Here is a 14,773-nt window from a genome sequence, read left to right as displayed (position 1 = left end):
ATTCTACAAACTTCAGCGACGATATTTTTCTTTCTCTGAAAATAGACTAAAAGCACATTTTCTGAGGTCCCAGCGACCTGTTTCTTTGAACACCGGTCTTTGTACGTACTCTGCATAAACCTTCATATAAACGTTTTTGGATTATTTTTGCGACAATAGCTTTTCCTGCAAATTTTGCACCTCCCCCCTTAATTCTGGAGACGTGAGTTGTTCAATTTCGATCACGTTCTGTTCTGCAGGTACTATTCACAAGAAAATTCGTGAAATGCTGCTGTCATAAAAAATTTTCAAATGTCAAACAACAACACTTCACCAGCGACTACTATGATGTAAATTTTTGTGAACTTAAACATTTTTCGTCAAAAATCGAAGGTTCATTTTTTCAGTTTATTGTCTTTTACAGTTTTTACTTTCCTTCATGCCTGCTAATGAAAAAAAGTATTTATTTAATACCTAATTTTTCTTTAATATTTGTATTTATTAAATTTTAGTTTTTCATATTTTTTTCCAAATAAACCTTAGGTGATAGCAAAAAATGAAGTTCATATTTGTAATTAATGTAATTAGATAGCAATACAACAAATATGCAAAACAGCTCTTAACACAAAGACAGGTTTTTAACACTTATATTTTGCAGGTCTGTGTAATAATTAATCGCGGTGATTTACAGATGCGGTTGACAAAAATGATACCTTGGTATCAATAAATTGGTACGAAAGGATCAAAGCCATTCTATGCATTAGCACTATAACTATGTATTTTAAAATATGGATTATAATTGGTAATAAATATTTTGACAAGTTTTCATAGTTAGGAAATTTTATTAATAATAACATTTTTTCTTTTGTGCGCTGGAAGTCTGAGGGGAGGCCGGGAGGGAGAGGGGAGGTAGCGTGGGAAGCGTGAATTAATTTTCTTTCCGAAAAATGGGCGGTGAGCCGGTTAAGTTTGGGAACCACTGCGTCTACGTAGTCATACTCATATCTCGAGAAGTTTCGGAAGTACAAAGTTTTATTGGAAAGCTGTTGATATTTAGATCTTATCAAATAATTGCTATATTCAAGTACAATACCTTATCTATTTTTGTATTTAAAACTCATAGTTCTCTCTCAAATGATTTGCTCGATTAAAATCACTAAAAACAATGCATTAAATTAAACGCATTTATGTTGATTCAGAATCTCTTGTTTTACCAAAAATATATAAGTAATGCATAAATGTTAAGTTATTATTACACCTTTGCGAAATCATAAACACGCGAATCTTGTTACAAACAATTATATTGTTCCTGCGGATTTTTAGATAAATAAAATACGCTACTCATAAAATAAGATTACTGAGAAATTAAAACTTTCCATGTTTAGACATGGTAACAAAGAATAGTAATATTGCTTCATGATTATCTCCAAATGTATTTTTTTCATACAACTACATCATATGAGTGATTCTGCAATATGTTTATGAACAGCAATCAAATCAGACCATACCGTCATATGCTTCATAACTTTCCAGAGAAATAACATACATATTACACCAGCACACTGCACAGTAAGTTCTTTATCTTGTCATGTGATTCATACAGTTGACCCCAGTGTACGAATGTGATACAGTTCAATATAATTTTAGAAATTTAATATTAAAAAAAGGACTATTGAACCGACTATCAACGTCGCATCTATTACATCATTCTTTTAATTCATAGGAATCATGCTGCATTCGAATACAGGGGTAAAACTTTTTTTTAATTTGTAAAGTTATTCACAGTGAACTTCCCTTGCCTCAGGAGCATGATCAGTACTATTGTACTAGTTGCATGTCGAGATGTACGCATCAGTAAAAATTTATGAAATAGTTTTTAGATGTGTCATTGATGTGTGGGTAAATATGTACATTCATTATGGTATGTATGCCTGCTAATACTATGTTATACCGCCTGTCTGGAAAATGGCGGATTAACTCTTCAGTACGTTATATAATAAAACAATTCTTTATGATGTATTGTCTTTGCCATTTCTATTGAAACACCACCTGTAGATTTTGCTTAAAATTTAGCAATTGGTAACAGCTTTCGGTTGATTGACAACGGCTTTTAGTTAGAAAATTGTCTGAAGATGAACGTTGCCAAATTTACGTTCAACAAGTGGTGTTTCAGTAGAAATGGCAAAGACTATACATTACGAAAAAAACGTAATTTTATTAAAGTAAAATTGGCAACACTGCACACCCCTAATGCTTGAATACGTCCAGCTTACTTTCTGGTTCCTTAGTAACGATGGTGACTGAAATCCACCTTCGCTTTATATCAGGAAAACATTGTTGTCAAATGGAATTTTATCAAATTATTACAAAAACAACACAGCCATATCTTTGTGCAATCTAACTGAAATGGTAATTAAACATGGTCATGGGCGAGAAAAATATTAACTGAAAGTTTTATTACTAGTTATTGTGATAATGAATGAGCTGTTTAGTTGTTAAACGTAGCAAAAGAACCAATTTTAAAATCATTATAACTCCACCAAAATGTGAGAAGGATTTTTTTTACTATTTTTCCCAGACTCACCAGTTGATTGTTAAGAGCGTAGCGGAGAGTTAATCCGCCATTTTCCAGACACTCGGTATAATGTGCTTCGAAAATTTCAGGAAAATATACGTAAAATTGACCCCTAGAGCTATATTTATATTATTTTCGCTAACTAATAAAAAAATAAGTTGGAGTATTTTGGAACACAAAAAAATACAAATTATAATTATAATATTTTTATTTTTCTTCAAGAGCTGTCATTGTCACACTACGATTACTTTTGGTTTCCCCACGGCTTGTGTTTGTGTTCTTCTCTTTTACCAAAAAATAATATATCCTACTTTTCAGAAATAACTTTGGAATTTTATGTAGAATATTGTAGCATGCCGAAATGTTTTTCAAAGGATGTACATTTTGCTCTACTAAATACATGAAATTTACTAAATTTAAACTACTGAAACAATTTTAACGAGGGGTAATCCAAGGGAGGTAAGGTACTGCATCACAATTATTTCCAAATTTTTCGTTTATCTGTCGCATTGAAAATATTGTTTTTGCACTCATGACCTTTTTTGATAGCTTTTGCGCATTCACCAGAGTGCGGGAGGTCGAATTTCCCGCACACGTGCATTTAACTTCCCGTTGCCATGGTAACCTTAAAATACTCGAGTAGTGTCAACATTGTGACGTGTTGACGGCGCTGTCAATGGCGTTGTTTATAAATAACTCACAGTTAATCTCTTCAGTTTAAAGGTTTATTCGTCGCAAAAAATATTGTACACAACACGTTCGTGAGCCTGCTTCCCGCATTCACGCAAATGCGGCACTCCCTTCGGTCGTGCCTCAAACAAGCGTTCATGCGGGAAGCAGGCTATCCCGAACTAGTTGCGTAAATTACTATTTGCACTCATGACCTCTTTTGATGGCTTTCGCGCATTCACCAGGGTGCGGGAGTTCGAACTTCCCACACACGTGCATTTTAACTTTCCGTTGGCATGGTAATCTTAAAATACTCGGGTAGTGTCAACATCGTGACGTGTTGACGGCGCTGTCAAAGCTGTTATTGATAAATAACTCACAGTTAATCTCTTCAGCTGTGCTCTTCAGTTTAAAGGTTTATTCGTTGCAAAATAGTAATTTACACAACTAGTTCGGGAAGGCCTGCTTCCCGCATGAACGCTTGTTTGCGGCACGACCGAAGGGAGTGCCGCATTTGCGTGAATGCGGGAAGCAGGCTCACGAACGTGTTGTGTACAATATTTTTTGCAACGAATAAACCTTTAAACTGAAGAAATTAACTGTGAGTTATTTATAAACAATGGCGCCGTCAACACATCACAATGTTGACACTACGCGAGTATTTTAAGGTTACCATTGCAACGGGAAGTTAAAATGCACGTGTGCGGGAAGTTCGAACTCCCGCACCCTGGTGAATGCACGAAAGCCATCAAAAAAGATCATGAGTGCAAAAAATATTTTACACAACACGTTCCCTTCGGTCATGCCGCAAACAAGCGTTCATTTGCGAAGGAGGCTATCCCGAACTAGTTGTGTGAATTACTATTAATATAATTTGTACAAAGTGAAAAATATTATTGTATTTAAAGCATGAACTCTTCATATATTCTAATATTCTTTAGAGATTTCCATCCATTGTCGTTATTTTCTCTCCCAAACTTTTTGGTTTTCTTGTTCTTTTATTTCCTAATAATGCTCCTTACGAAACTGGGCGAAATGCCGAAACTATTTTCAAAATTGGTCTGAACCCTGGAAACGTATTTCTGTAGTCGTAGGTATCTTCTATCGTTATCAAAATTTTAAATGTAAATGCAGCTTTACTGTCATTGCGATTGATGCTTTATAAAAAAAAAGTCAAATTAATTTTGTCATGACTTTTTATAAAACAAGGCAGCCGTATCAAGTTTTAATAAATTAATAGAGTAATAGCTCTTACTGAAAATGGAATGTCTCAACGGCAAGTCTTTCTAGCTTTCGGCATTCCAAAAAATACTGTAAATTTTATCATACAGAAGTAAAGACGGTAACAAACTGTAGAACGTTTGCATCGTCTAGGCTCACGTGGACATCGTGTTTCTCCATGTAATGAAGACGAAGCTTTAATTAACATTATTAGACAGATTCCTTTTACCAGCGCTGTTCACGCAACATAAATTAGCTACTTTCAATTTTTCTGGCAGTTTCCAAACTGTTTGGCTCGAAAATTGAAGACAACTTCTCAACATAAAGAAGCAAGGGTTTCGCACTGTACCATTTGGTACACTACCAAGAGTTCTGGAGTACAGTAATGTTCTCTGATGAAAAGACATTCCAGTTGTGTTCAAATGATAGAGTATGGGTAGACAAGCCACAAAATACCCTGTATGAAGAAAAATACGTAGACACTACTGAGCGACGTCGTTTCACCATAAATGCGGGGGCATGAGTTTCCACAGTAAGCCCTAGGGTAATGCTGTGCATGCAAGGTTGGCTAAACAGCGACGTTTACATTAATAGTCTCACTATGCTCCCTTCTGCGACAAAAGTCTTTTCAAATCAAAATTTTATATTTCAGCAGAATATCTGCACTGTATGTACACTATACATACAACGTGTTACAGAAAAAAGTACATTAAATTTAACCACGAACAGAACTCGTCAACAGAAAACATTTTTCTATTTGGCATTTTTTCAAAAACCGGCCATGCATTTCTTCAGTTGTTGACCCTGAATTTTACTTTCGATGCATCAGGTGGAAAGTGTTTGTTTTTACACAATTTTTTGGCGAGTTGGCTAGCGATAACGTTTTATCAGCTTCCAAACAGTTAGTTGCTTTTCGACTTTTCTTTGCGGTGTTTTCACTTTTCGTTGTGTGAAGTTATGCCCCGCTATTCGAACAGTGAATACACGTGGTGCTAGTGTATGGAGAAGCCCAGGGGAATGCAGTGCAAGCATAAAGAATTTTGTTACTCTTGAAATTTTGCGGGAATTATGTTACAAAGAGTTAAAGACTTCGTTGCCGTCTTTAATGTTGTCTAGACAATAATGGTGGCCACTTTGAACGTTTATTATGAAGTTTTTGGCGATTTCAAGGTAGATCTCCATTACCTATTACGGCCCTGCATTCAAATGTTTACATTTTTTGTTCCGTGTTGTGTTCATTTCTTATCCCTCTCCTCCTCTGGTACTTTTTTTAACAACCGGAACTACACATACAAAAATGAAAGGAATGCGATACATTTAAATATGCATCTATTTACATACACATACGTAAACATATTTTTTTCGTTCTACTCTCTACTTGAAAATTTATTTATTGCAGTTAACAGTAGCGTGTTTGACTTATAATGGTGGTTTGGATTAAGTTATTAAAGTTTTACTAGGTACATACATATCAACTGAGCTTACAGTACTGAGTTCAACATTTCTTGAATACGTTGAACTACATGTTTTAAAGTTTTTAAATTTTTAACACGTGTTCTGCACATAATGTCTTTAACACGGCCGCAAAAGAAAAAAATGTTGAGGAAAATGTTGTCCAATATACTTTCCACGTTGTTTTCTAACAAATCAGAAAAATGTTTAAATGGTTCGGAATGACAAATAACAGTAATCTTTTCTTATGCTAACAGCACCCTAAGCAGCTAGTAAGTACTCCTTTAACAATACAGTAATGGCTAAATAATATTAATAAACCTGCAATTTACGAAATTCCTTAGTTAAAATATTTAGGCATAGACATTATATATCATATTTTATGAACCGCCGAAGAGAAAGTGTCGACGACCATAAGATAGTAAGTTGTTTATGGTTTAAGGAACGTTTCTATTATCAGGGTACTTAAGTTTTACATTACAATATTGTTATACAATTGTGAGTACGGATTCATAAATTACACTTGTAACGGTAGATATAACCACGAGTGCAGGAATATCTTATTTTACAAAATTTAAATAATATTTACTATTGTAAATTTTTGGAGATGATGTCATACCATTGTTGGTGGGGATGATCAGACAATTTTTGGTTAGCGTCAGACAGATAGACAGACAGACAGAGAATAGACAGATAAAAACGGGAGATCTACTTTTTGTACTCTCAAGAAAACCTGAAAGCACCGGTTCGTCGGATGGATCAAATTTTAATATCTACTTCCTTCGCTTACGCTCAGGTACTAAGAATTTATAATATAACAATTTTACGTTTATTTGTAGAAACAAACGAATGTGTATTGATGTTCAGAAAACAGTTTCATTGTTACCCATCCTACATCAAAATCAGAAATAACGGCGAATTGTTTAAGTGGTTATATTCTGTACGTGAAACAACATGACATGATGGAAATGTACCACAAAAAATTGTTAAAGTTCAACACTCATAAAAATACTTATTAACCAAACGTTCATGTGATAAAACCGACAAAGATCCACTTATCTGCCCAAGTCACATCTACATAAAGATTACTATCAATTTCAAACATCCTTACAAAGATCAAGATCATTGATCTATAATTTGAAAGAGGTGATTAAATACACTCAACTAAGCATTTCTACCGAGGCTTGTTTTACTTATTGAATAAATGAATTGTATTTTTATCGCGTAGTGTTCAATGACGTTTTATCAGTAAATACAACGTAACTGTAATTGAGAAATTCTTTCGATTATAGTTAATCAAAAATCTTGTGATCTGTGTTACCCCACCACTACCGCGTTACAAATACATGAAGGTATATAAGTACATGCTTATGGAAAGCGCACAGTTTAAGTTCTAGTGTTGCTACCTGAACACTGTTCAGTACGTTTCTATAAACAGATATATTGTATAAGTGTCAATAAAATGGGCAGCAGTCAGTCAGCATTAAATTTTGGGGCTGGTCCCGCCAAGCTCCCGAGGGAGGTATGTACTAATTAAAAATGTGTGAAGCGATTAGTTTTTTTCCGTTGTATTATCACATAAAAATGAGTAATCATTACACCCTATTTTACACGCGAATAATGGGTAATATTCTAAACGCAACAATAAAAAAACGATTTAATTAACCTTGGCAAATTGATGGAAAACAAACGTTGATACTCAAACCTGATTGTTCCGCTGCAAACAAGAAGTGAATGGACGGCCGATGCCTGTGTCGTTCAGTAGCATAAAAGTTATAATTTTAAATTTACGTAACAAATTAAGCAGCCTCAGTGCAGTTACTAAAGGTTTATTGTTATCGCACATTATTTAGAAATTCCATTAAAAACTGTAGATTGATCAACAAATAGTGGAAACTATTGAAAAGTCTTATTTTCATTACACATTTTTGCACAGTAAAAATTTTCTACTTACTTAAATTTATCACGCAAAGATTTACTCAAATCGTCTATACTATAAACTTCAAATAAGTATTATACAACTGACAGACATCGTTTAATGTAATATTTTCCAATTTCAGGTCTTAGAAGAAGTTCAGAAAGAGCTCTTATCTTTCGGAGAAAGCGGCATGAGTTTGATGGAAATGAGCCATCGTTCTAAAGAATACTCAAAAATCAACAACGACGCGCAAAAAGCGGTTAGAGAATTACTGTAATCAATCCACCTTAAAAATGCAAATAAAAAATCTAAAACTCGTTCTTTCAGGCATGTACCAGATAATTACAAAATTCTTTTTATACAAGGTGGAGGAACGGGTGCCTTTGCTGCAGTGGCTATGAACCTTATAAATAGAACAGGTTCTGCAGATTATGCAGTAACGGGTACCTGGTCTGGTAAAGCTGCAAAAGAAGCAGCCAAGTATGGAAAAGTTAACTTGGTATTCCCTAAAGCCGATAAGCCGGGAAGCATTCCGGCAGAATCTACTTGGACATTGAATCCCGACGCTGCGTATTTGTATTATTGCGATAATGAAACGGTTGATGGTAGGTCAGTAAAAATTTCTAAGATACGATTTTTCATTTCATTGCTTTACAGGGGTTGAATTTCCATATATTCCTAACGCTAATGGAATTCCAATTGTTAGTGATATGTCGTCCAGTATTATGACCAAACGTGTAGATATTACAAAGGTGCTTATTTTTTTTTAATTAACTAATTCCAGCTAATTTTTGGAATTGCAGTTCGGTTGCATCATAGCCGGGGCACAAAAAAATATTGGTCCAGCCGGAGTTACCGTAGTTATAATCAGAGAAGATCTTTTAGGAAATCCAATGAAGATTTGCCCATCTGTATTTGACTTTACACACATAAATAAAGAAAATTCCGTCCACAATACCCCGGCAACATTTTCGTAAGTATAATGTTGTCATGTAAAGAGTAGCTCTAAAATCATTTCATGTTATTAACCAGGGTTTATGTAATGGAGAAAGTCTTACAATGGATTAAGAAAAACGGTGGTGTCGAGGCAATGGAAGCCCAATCTTCACAAAAAAAGACTCTCTTATATGATGCTATTCTTCATTCCAATAATTTCTACAGTTGTCCTATTGATGAAGATGTCAGAAGTAGAATTAATGTGCCTTTTAGAGTTGGTGGACCTCAGGGAAATGAAGACTTAGAAACAAAATTCTTACAAGAGGCCGAAAAGCTAAAAATGTTCCAACTGAAAGGTCACAGATCAGTTGGAGGAATGAGGGCATCCTTGTATAATGCAGTAACTAGTGATGATGTTAATTTATTAGTGAAATTCATGAATGAATTCAGAAAACAATATGGATAAAAAAATTCGGTTTATAGATTATTTAATTTTGTATTTATTTTATTTGTACTTATAAGTTAAAAATTAATAGACATAATAACAATAAATTCACATGTTTTATTTGTATGAAATTCTGTGTTATGATTTTTAAGATATAATGAGTCATGAAGATCATCGAAAAAACGACGCAGAAACAGGCAAATAATACAACCTAATTATTCTGTTATTTTCAAAGGTTCGCATTCGTTATCTACGGAGTTTTAAAAGAGGACGTAACCTATTGTTCACCGCTTAATTGAAAAACGTATGTGTTTGAAGGTCAAAAGTCAATCTAGATAACAAACACATTGTCATAATTTTCAAATAATTCCACTCCGTTGTCAACAAGATAGATTAATAACTTGATTATTGGATGTTGTTTACCACTTGATCAATAATAATCAACCAACAGCAAGATGGTAAATTGAAGTAGGTACCTACTAGGCCATAAGGTGGATCAAATGTGCATATTCTGCAATACATGATTCAGCAAATATTTAACACGTTCTTTAATTCGTTATTGTAGGTACATTCTCCAAGTAGGTAACGTAACAAACAGAATGAATTGTTTTGTCAATTCGACCACTAATATACAGGGTGTTGAATGCAAAAAATTTAACCGGGAACAGAACTCATTATTAGCGTAAATGTGTAATTATAATACCTTCTTCTTCGATGGAACAAAAACCATCCGCACTTCTCAAAAACGCACGCTTATTATCAGGAAAAAAAGTCGTCGCTTACATGTGTTCATGAAAAAAGCAATAATAAATACAAGAAAACCCTATTTATTCCCCAAAGGGCTCATTTATTAACAACAAAATAAATACATGTTGATCAGTAGTACCATAAGTAGTACAATAAAAACATAAAATATCGGATGGAATTACAAAAGTTTTCGCAAACTTATTAACACTCGACAAATGGTTTCACTTCAACGATGACAATAAATCACCAAATATGTATGTTGCAGTACCGCAATTCACTCACTTATAAAAATCGCTGAAAATTCCGCCCTTCTCTGTTAATGCATACTCATAGACAAACTCTCTTGCTTTGTCTATGTGCATACTTGAGTTAGCCGGGTCATTGAAACTTGTCTTCTCTCACTCATAGTCGGATTTTGACGAATTGTTTCATCCACAGCATTCACCGTGTAGTTAGTTCTTTCACTGAATTTATGGGGGTCGCGTACACTAACTCCTTTGCATGTCCCCACCAAAAAAATCACAGGGAGTTAAGTCGGGGAAACGAAAAAGCAACAGCACTTGTCCATTTTTATCAATCCACTTGCTTTCAAAATGCACATTTAACCACTGGGTAACATAAGCTTTAGCGCTTGCACACGTTCAAGGTAGTATGGGTGCAATCTTTGTTCGCAAAGGCTCCATCACACAATAAAGGTCGAAATACCCATGCTAAATGTCAATCAACGAATCGTGATATTGGGCTCTTCGACAACAACATTCAAAATGTCGGGTTCCAGCTCTAGTACCGATCTGTCCGGTGATAGCCTCGATTATAATCGGAGGTCTGAAATTTTCCGGAATCACGTACCGTCACGAGTCAAAAATTCTGGTCGTTAATGTCATTTTTTTTACACATAATTAAATAGCAGACACTAAACTGACGACCAGAATTTTTTGCTTGCGACGGTAGGTGTTGGAGCTGCTGCAATAAATTTGTGTCTATCTGGAAAGCGTCGGTTTCGGAAGCGGACACTGTATAGACATCTCGCTTCCTGCACGTTTATAATCAAATCACAACGCCCCCATTCGTTTTTGCGGCAAAAATTTGCGCGAAGTGTTTAGCCAAAAAACCTCTCTGTGTCAAAGGCTGGTCAAAACAAACAGGGGAAAAGGCCAAAAAGAAGGATTTTAGAACAAATGTTTTACGGCATAGGTTCGCATATTGACGATTTGATGAGTTTTATTACCAGTTAAATTGTTTGCATTCAATTGTATAAGAAGCTGTATATACAAATATGTAGGTATACTATTTTGCTCGATTTGATTCGAAAAAGATGTACAGATATCTACGCTGCAGAGGACACGGAATAAAGCTGACCGAAACTATTTAATCAATGTTAAAAATTATGGCCAGTGGCGGATTTACGTTTTGGGCGCTCGGGGGCACTACAATTCTGCCGCCCCTTTGACTCAACCTCAAAATATTTTAGGGGTTAAATTAAGAAACAAAAATTAAATTTATGTACTAAATTAATAAAATTCTATTTTAGGTCTTACAATATAAATCATTACAATTAAGACTAAAAACAAGCCATTAGTTCTAAAATGTCTTGCGTCTTGCTTTTTGGAAGGCGAATTGTTCAATGATATCATCGAAATCTAATGATAATAAAACTTCAGACTCGATCGTCAACACAGCAAGTGAATTTAGTCTGTCTTCAGTCATTGTGGATCTCAGATAGTTCTTCACCCTTTTTAAAGTTGAAAAAGACCTCTCAGCGCTGCAATTACTGGTTGGCGTGCATACAAACATCCGGTATGCAATATCTACGTTTGGAAACACGGAATCAAGTTCATTTTTACGAAGAAATTTCATCAAATCAATAGGTGATATGTTACCAAGATTCTTCTCGGCGCAGTGTGCTTGAAAATGAAGCATTTCATCTTCCAACGAATCCTCTAAATCTAAACTAAAAAAACTTTGCAAAGATTTTGACTTCTCGCGTACACTCTTTGCATCTAAATGTCTAAGTTCTGTAATTACAGAAAATTTTTCGTTAAATTTTTATAGCTGTCGTTTCTTTGTATTAATTTTGATTTCAAGCAATCCAAAATAATACTAAATGTTTTTATTCTGAAGCTATCTTGAGCTGTCATTTCAATCTCGTTGTTTTGGATTTCATCGAAATGCAGTTTACGTTTTTTTTTACGACTAGTTTCAGCTTCATACGTTTTCTGAATAGATATTTGAATGCTTTTTTCTTCGTAAAAATGAAATTGGTCTCGTGTATCATTTACCAACTTAATTAATCCTTGGTATAATAGATCTATAACTTCAATAATACTTGTATCGACACTTTGTACCTTTTTACTTACTGAATTAAATCGTGAAAGTAAAAAGTCCCACAAATTTTGCAAAAATGCAGTTTCTAAACATTCCATTTGAGACTTGATTCCTTCAGCTTCGCTTCGTGTACTTGCTTTTTCAAACTCGTCTTGTTCTATTTTAAGTAAACAATTATAAATTTGTGGCAAAAATTTTGTTAGGCAGCGTACAGCATCACTTCGCGCCGACCATCTCGTAACGGAAAGAGATTTTACTCTGACGTTTTGTGTGTCAGAAAATGAGTTTAAAATTTTCCATCGATGTGTGGAAGCAGAAAAAAAGTTGTATAAATTTTGAACCATTCGAAAATATTTCACTGCTTCTAAACAACATTCTGCTGCACAGTTGCCAACCAAGTTTAGCGAATGTCCTGAACAAGGAACATATTCAGCGTATGGGTTTACTTCCTTAATTCTTGCTTGTAGTCCTGTGTAAATGCCTGACATGTTTCTTGCGTTATCATAAGACTACAATCAGCTATGTCAATATCGTAAGCTGAAAGCCTGGTAAAAACTGCAGTTGCGAGCTCCTCGGCTTTGTGTCCCGGATTTTCGATGAAAGTTAAAAAACGTTCTACGGCAGAACCATCGTTTTTCACGTATCGTACGATAAATGTAAGTTGATCGACATGGGAAATATCTGGGGTGGAATCTACAATGTTGGAATAATATTTTGCTTCCTTTGTTTCCTTGACAATTGCAGTTGAAACTTTTTTCGCCATTAATTGAATAAGCTCTTCATAAATAGTTTTTGACAGATAGCTTGTACTACCGCTACCTTTATTACCGAATCTATTTATATGATTTGCTAAAAATGGATCAAATTCTGCTAATAATTCCAGGAGCATCATAAAATTTCCATTGTGCGTGGATCCAAATTTTTCATCATGTCCTCTGAAAGAAAGTCCTCGCGACGCTAATGATTTTACACACGACACAACTCTTCGCAAAACATTTTTCCAATAATTAACTTCTTCGTCAATTGCAGCAGATAATTTCTGGTCAATCCGACCTTGGTTCCTTGATCGTGCTCTTAAAAGTCTTTCACATTCTTTATGTTTATTGGAATTTTCGTGATCAGTAACTCTTTCAAATGAATGTTTGCAATCATTAAACCCTTCAGCATTTGAAAAAGAGGTCGTGTTGCCAAAAAGTAAACAGGGAGCACAGAAAAGTGTTTGCTTAACTGGAGAATAAATAAGCCAAGCACGAGGTTTTTTCTCCTTATTAGGTAGAGTCCTGACAAACAAGGCAGGAGATAAATACCTTGTTGCTCCGTTACTATAAATGCGCTTAGTTTGGGAAAAATCGGCATTTTGATTTTGACTGTATCCATATTTAGCCACATAATTACGCAAGGTTTCATCAATAATCCAGTTAGCTGGATCGGTGTCAAGTAAATAGGCAGGATCAGAATCTTTCTGAGGATTATCTGTATCTACACTTGCGTTTTTGATTGTTTGCGCATCATGTTGAAAATCTTGTGAACTCAGGTCATCTTCAACGTGATCGTCGGGTAAATTTGTTGTCGCTGAAAAGACGAATTATACGAGTAATAAATTAGAACTGAAAACTGTAGGTAAATATCGAAAAAACGTCTAATACTTATTATTTAGAAATGTAATATAAATTGTATAGATTACCATTTTTGTCAACGTCATCAGCTACCGAAATTTGTTTTTCTTCAACTTCAGTCTCTTCTGTAAGTTCTGTATGGCAGAGTTTCTCTTTTTCAGTTTTATTAAAAAAAGTCTCAAGCTTAGGCACGTTTAACAAAACTTTATTCTGTTTTTCCTGCTTTTCATGTTCCTTTTTCTTGTATGCAGCACCACTTAATTTACGCCGTTTTTCACTCATGTTGCCAAACTTCTGATGACAATATGTAACAAGTTAACTGTTTTTGTACAACCCTAGTCTTCAAATTGACTATCACAGCACACAGTACCGCAAGAACCAGAAAGAAGAAAGAACGTGAACCGAGCAACCGAAAGCACAGATGATGCTCATGCTACAGATCACCCCAACCCCGTTATCGGAGAAAGAGAAAGTTACCACATCTGCACATTCCACACCTACACCATCGCTTGACAAAATTGTAATAAGTAGACTAGCTGAGTAATCTTGCTTAGGTGGTCAATTGTTCCGTTATATGAGATCTTTAAAAGTTAATTATAATTTTTACGGGATATTTCAATTTTAAAATTTTATCCGCTTGCCGCCCCCTGTAAGGTGCCGCCCCGGGGCACATGCCCCTCGTGCCCCTTATGTAAATCCACCACTGATTATGGCTTTTAATAGGTATTGGTGGAAATCAACATTATTACGCGACGATTACTTTTTCGCCACGGCCAATAAAGCACTTTTTTTTCTACGAAAACTTTATTCACAAAACTGATAATAAATGTATAAGATAATATGAACACAATGTAAAATACGGCCGTCCGCGTCCGCGGCTCAGGGAAGAA

The 14,773-nt window shown here is 34.9% G+C and overlaps 2 protein-coding genes and 1 long non-coding RNA gene across 4 annotated transcripts; 1 reads left to right on the top strand and 2 right to left on the bottom strand.

Moving 5' to 3' along the window:
* Window positions 1–801: 801 nt before the first annotated feature.
* LOC135127404 (uncharacterized) lies at window positions 802–1,163 on the bottom strand. Its single transcript, XR_010280214.1, has 2 exons — window positions 1,073–1,163; window positions 802–1,022 (listed from the first exon to the last, which is right to left on the bottom strand). It is a non-coding gene; the product is annotated as an uncharacterized LOC135127404 (long non-coding RNA).
* A 285-nt stretch (window positions 1,164–1,448) lies between these two features.
* LOC135126657 (probable phosphoserine aminotransferase) lies at window positions 1,449–9,302 on the top strand. Of its 2 annotated transcripts, none has more exons than XM_064052703.1 (6): window positions 1,449–1,548; window positions 7,957–8,087; window positions 8,142–8,419; window positions 8,472–8,566; window positions 8,618–8,787; window positions 8,847–9,302. In XM_064052703.1, the coding sequence occupies exons 2-6, from the start codon at window positions 8,005–8,007 to the stop codon at window positions 9,214–9,216; spliced, it is 996 nt and encodes a 331-aa protein (XP_063908773.1). In that variant the 5' UTR covers window positions 1,449–1,548; window positions 7,957–8,004; the 3' UTR covers window positions 9,217–9,302. The 2 variants fall into 2 exon arrangements, with proteins under 2 accessions (XP_063908773.1, XP_063908772.1); XM_064052702.1 differs by lacking the exon at window positions 1,449–1,548 and adding an exon at window positions 7,268–7,418.
* Window positions 9,303–11,523: 2,221 nt separating this feature from the next.
* Window positions 11,524–14,165, bottom strand: LOC135127079 (uncharacterized). The gene is made up of 3 exons (XM_064053393.1): window positions 13,952–14,165; window positions 12,714–13,839; window positions 11,524–11,893 (listed from the first exon to the last, which is right to left on the bottom strand). The coding sequence occupies exons 1-3, from the start codon at window positions 14,163–14,165 to the stop codon at window positions 11,524–11,526; spliced, it is 1,710 nt and encodes a 569-aa protein (XP_063909463.1).
* Between the last annotated feature and the right edge of the window lie 608 nt (window positions 14,166–14,773).

This window comes from Zophobas morio, unplaced genomic scaffold, assembly GCF_036711695.1.
Source record: "Zophobas morio isolate AGI-343-1 ecotype UQ-CSIRO unplaced genomic scaffold, CSIRO_AGI_Zmor_V1 ptg000011l, whole genome shotgun sequence".
NCBI classification, from domain to species: Eukaryota; Metazoa; Arthropoda; class Insecta; order Coleoptera; family Tenebrionidae; genus Zophobas; species Zophobas morio.
The sequence above is the reverse complement of the archived record's forward strand: the minus strand, read 5'-3'. Positions and strand labels throughout refer to the sequence as shown.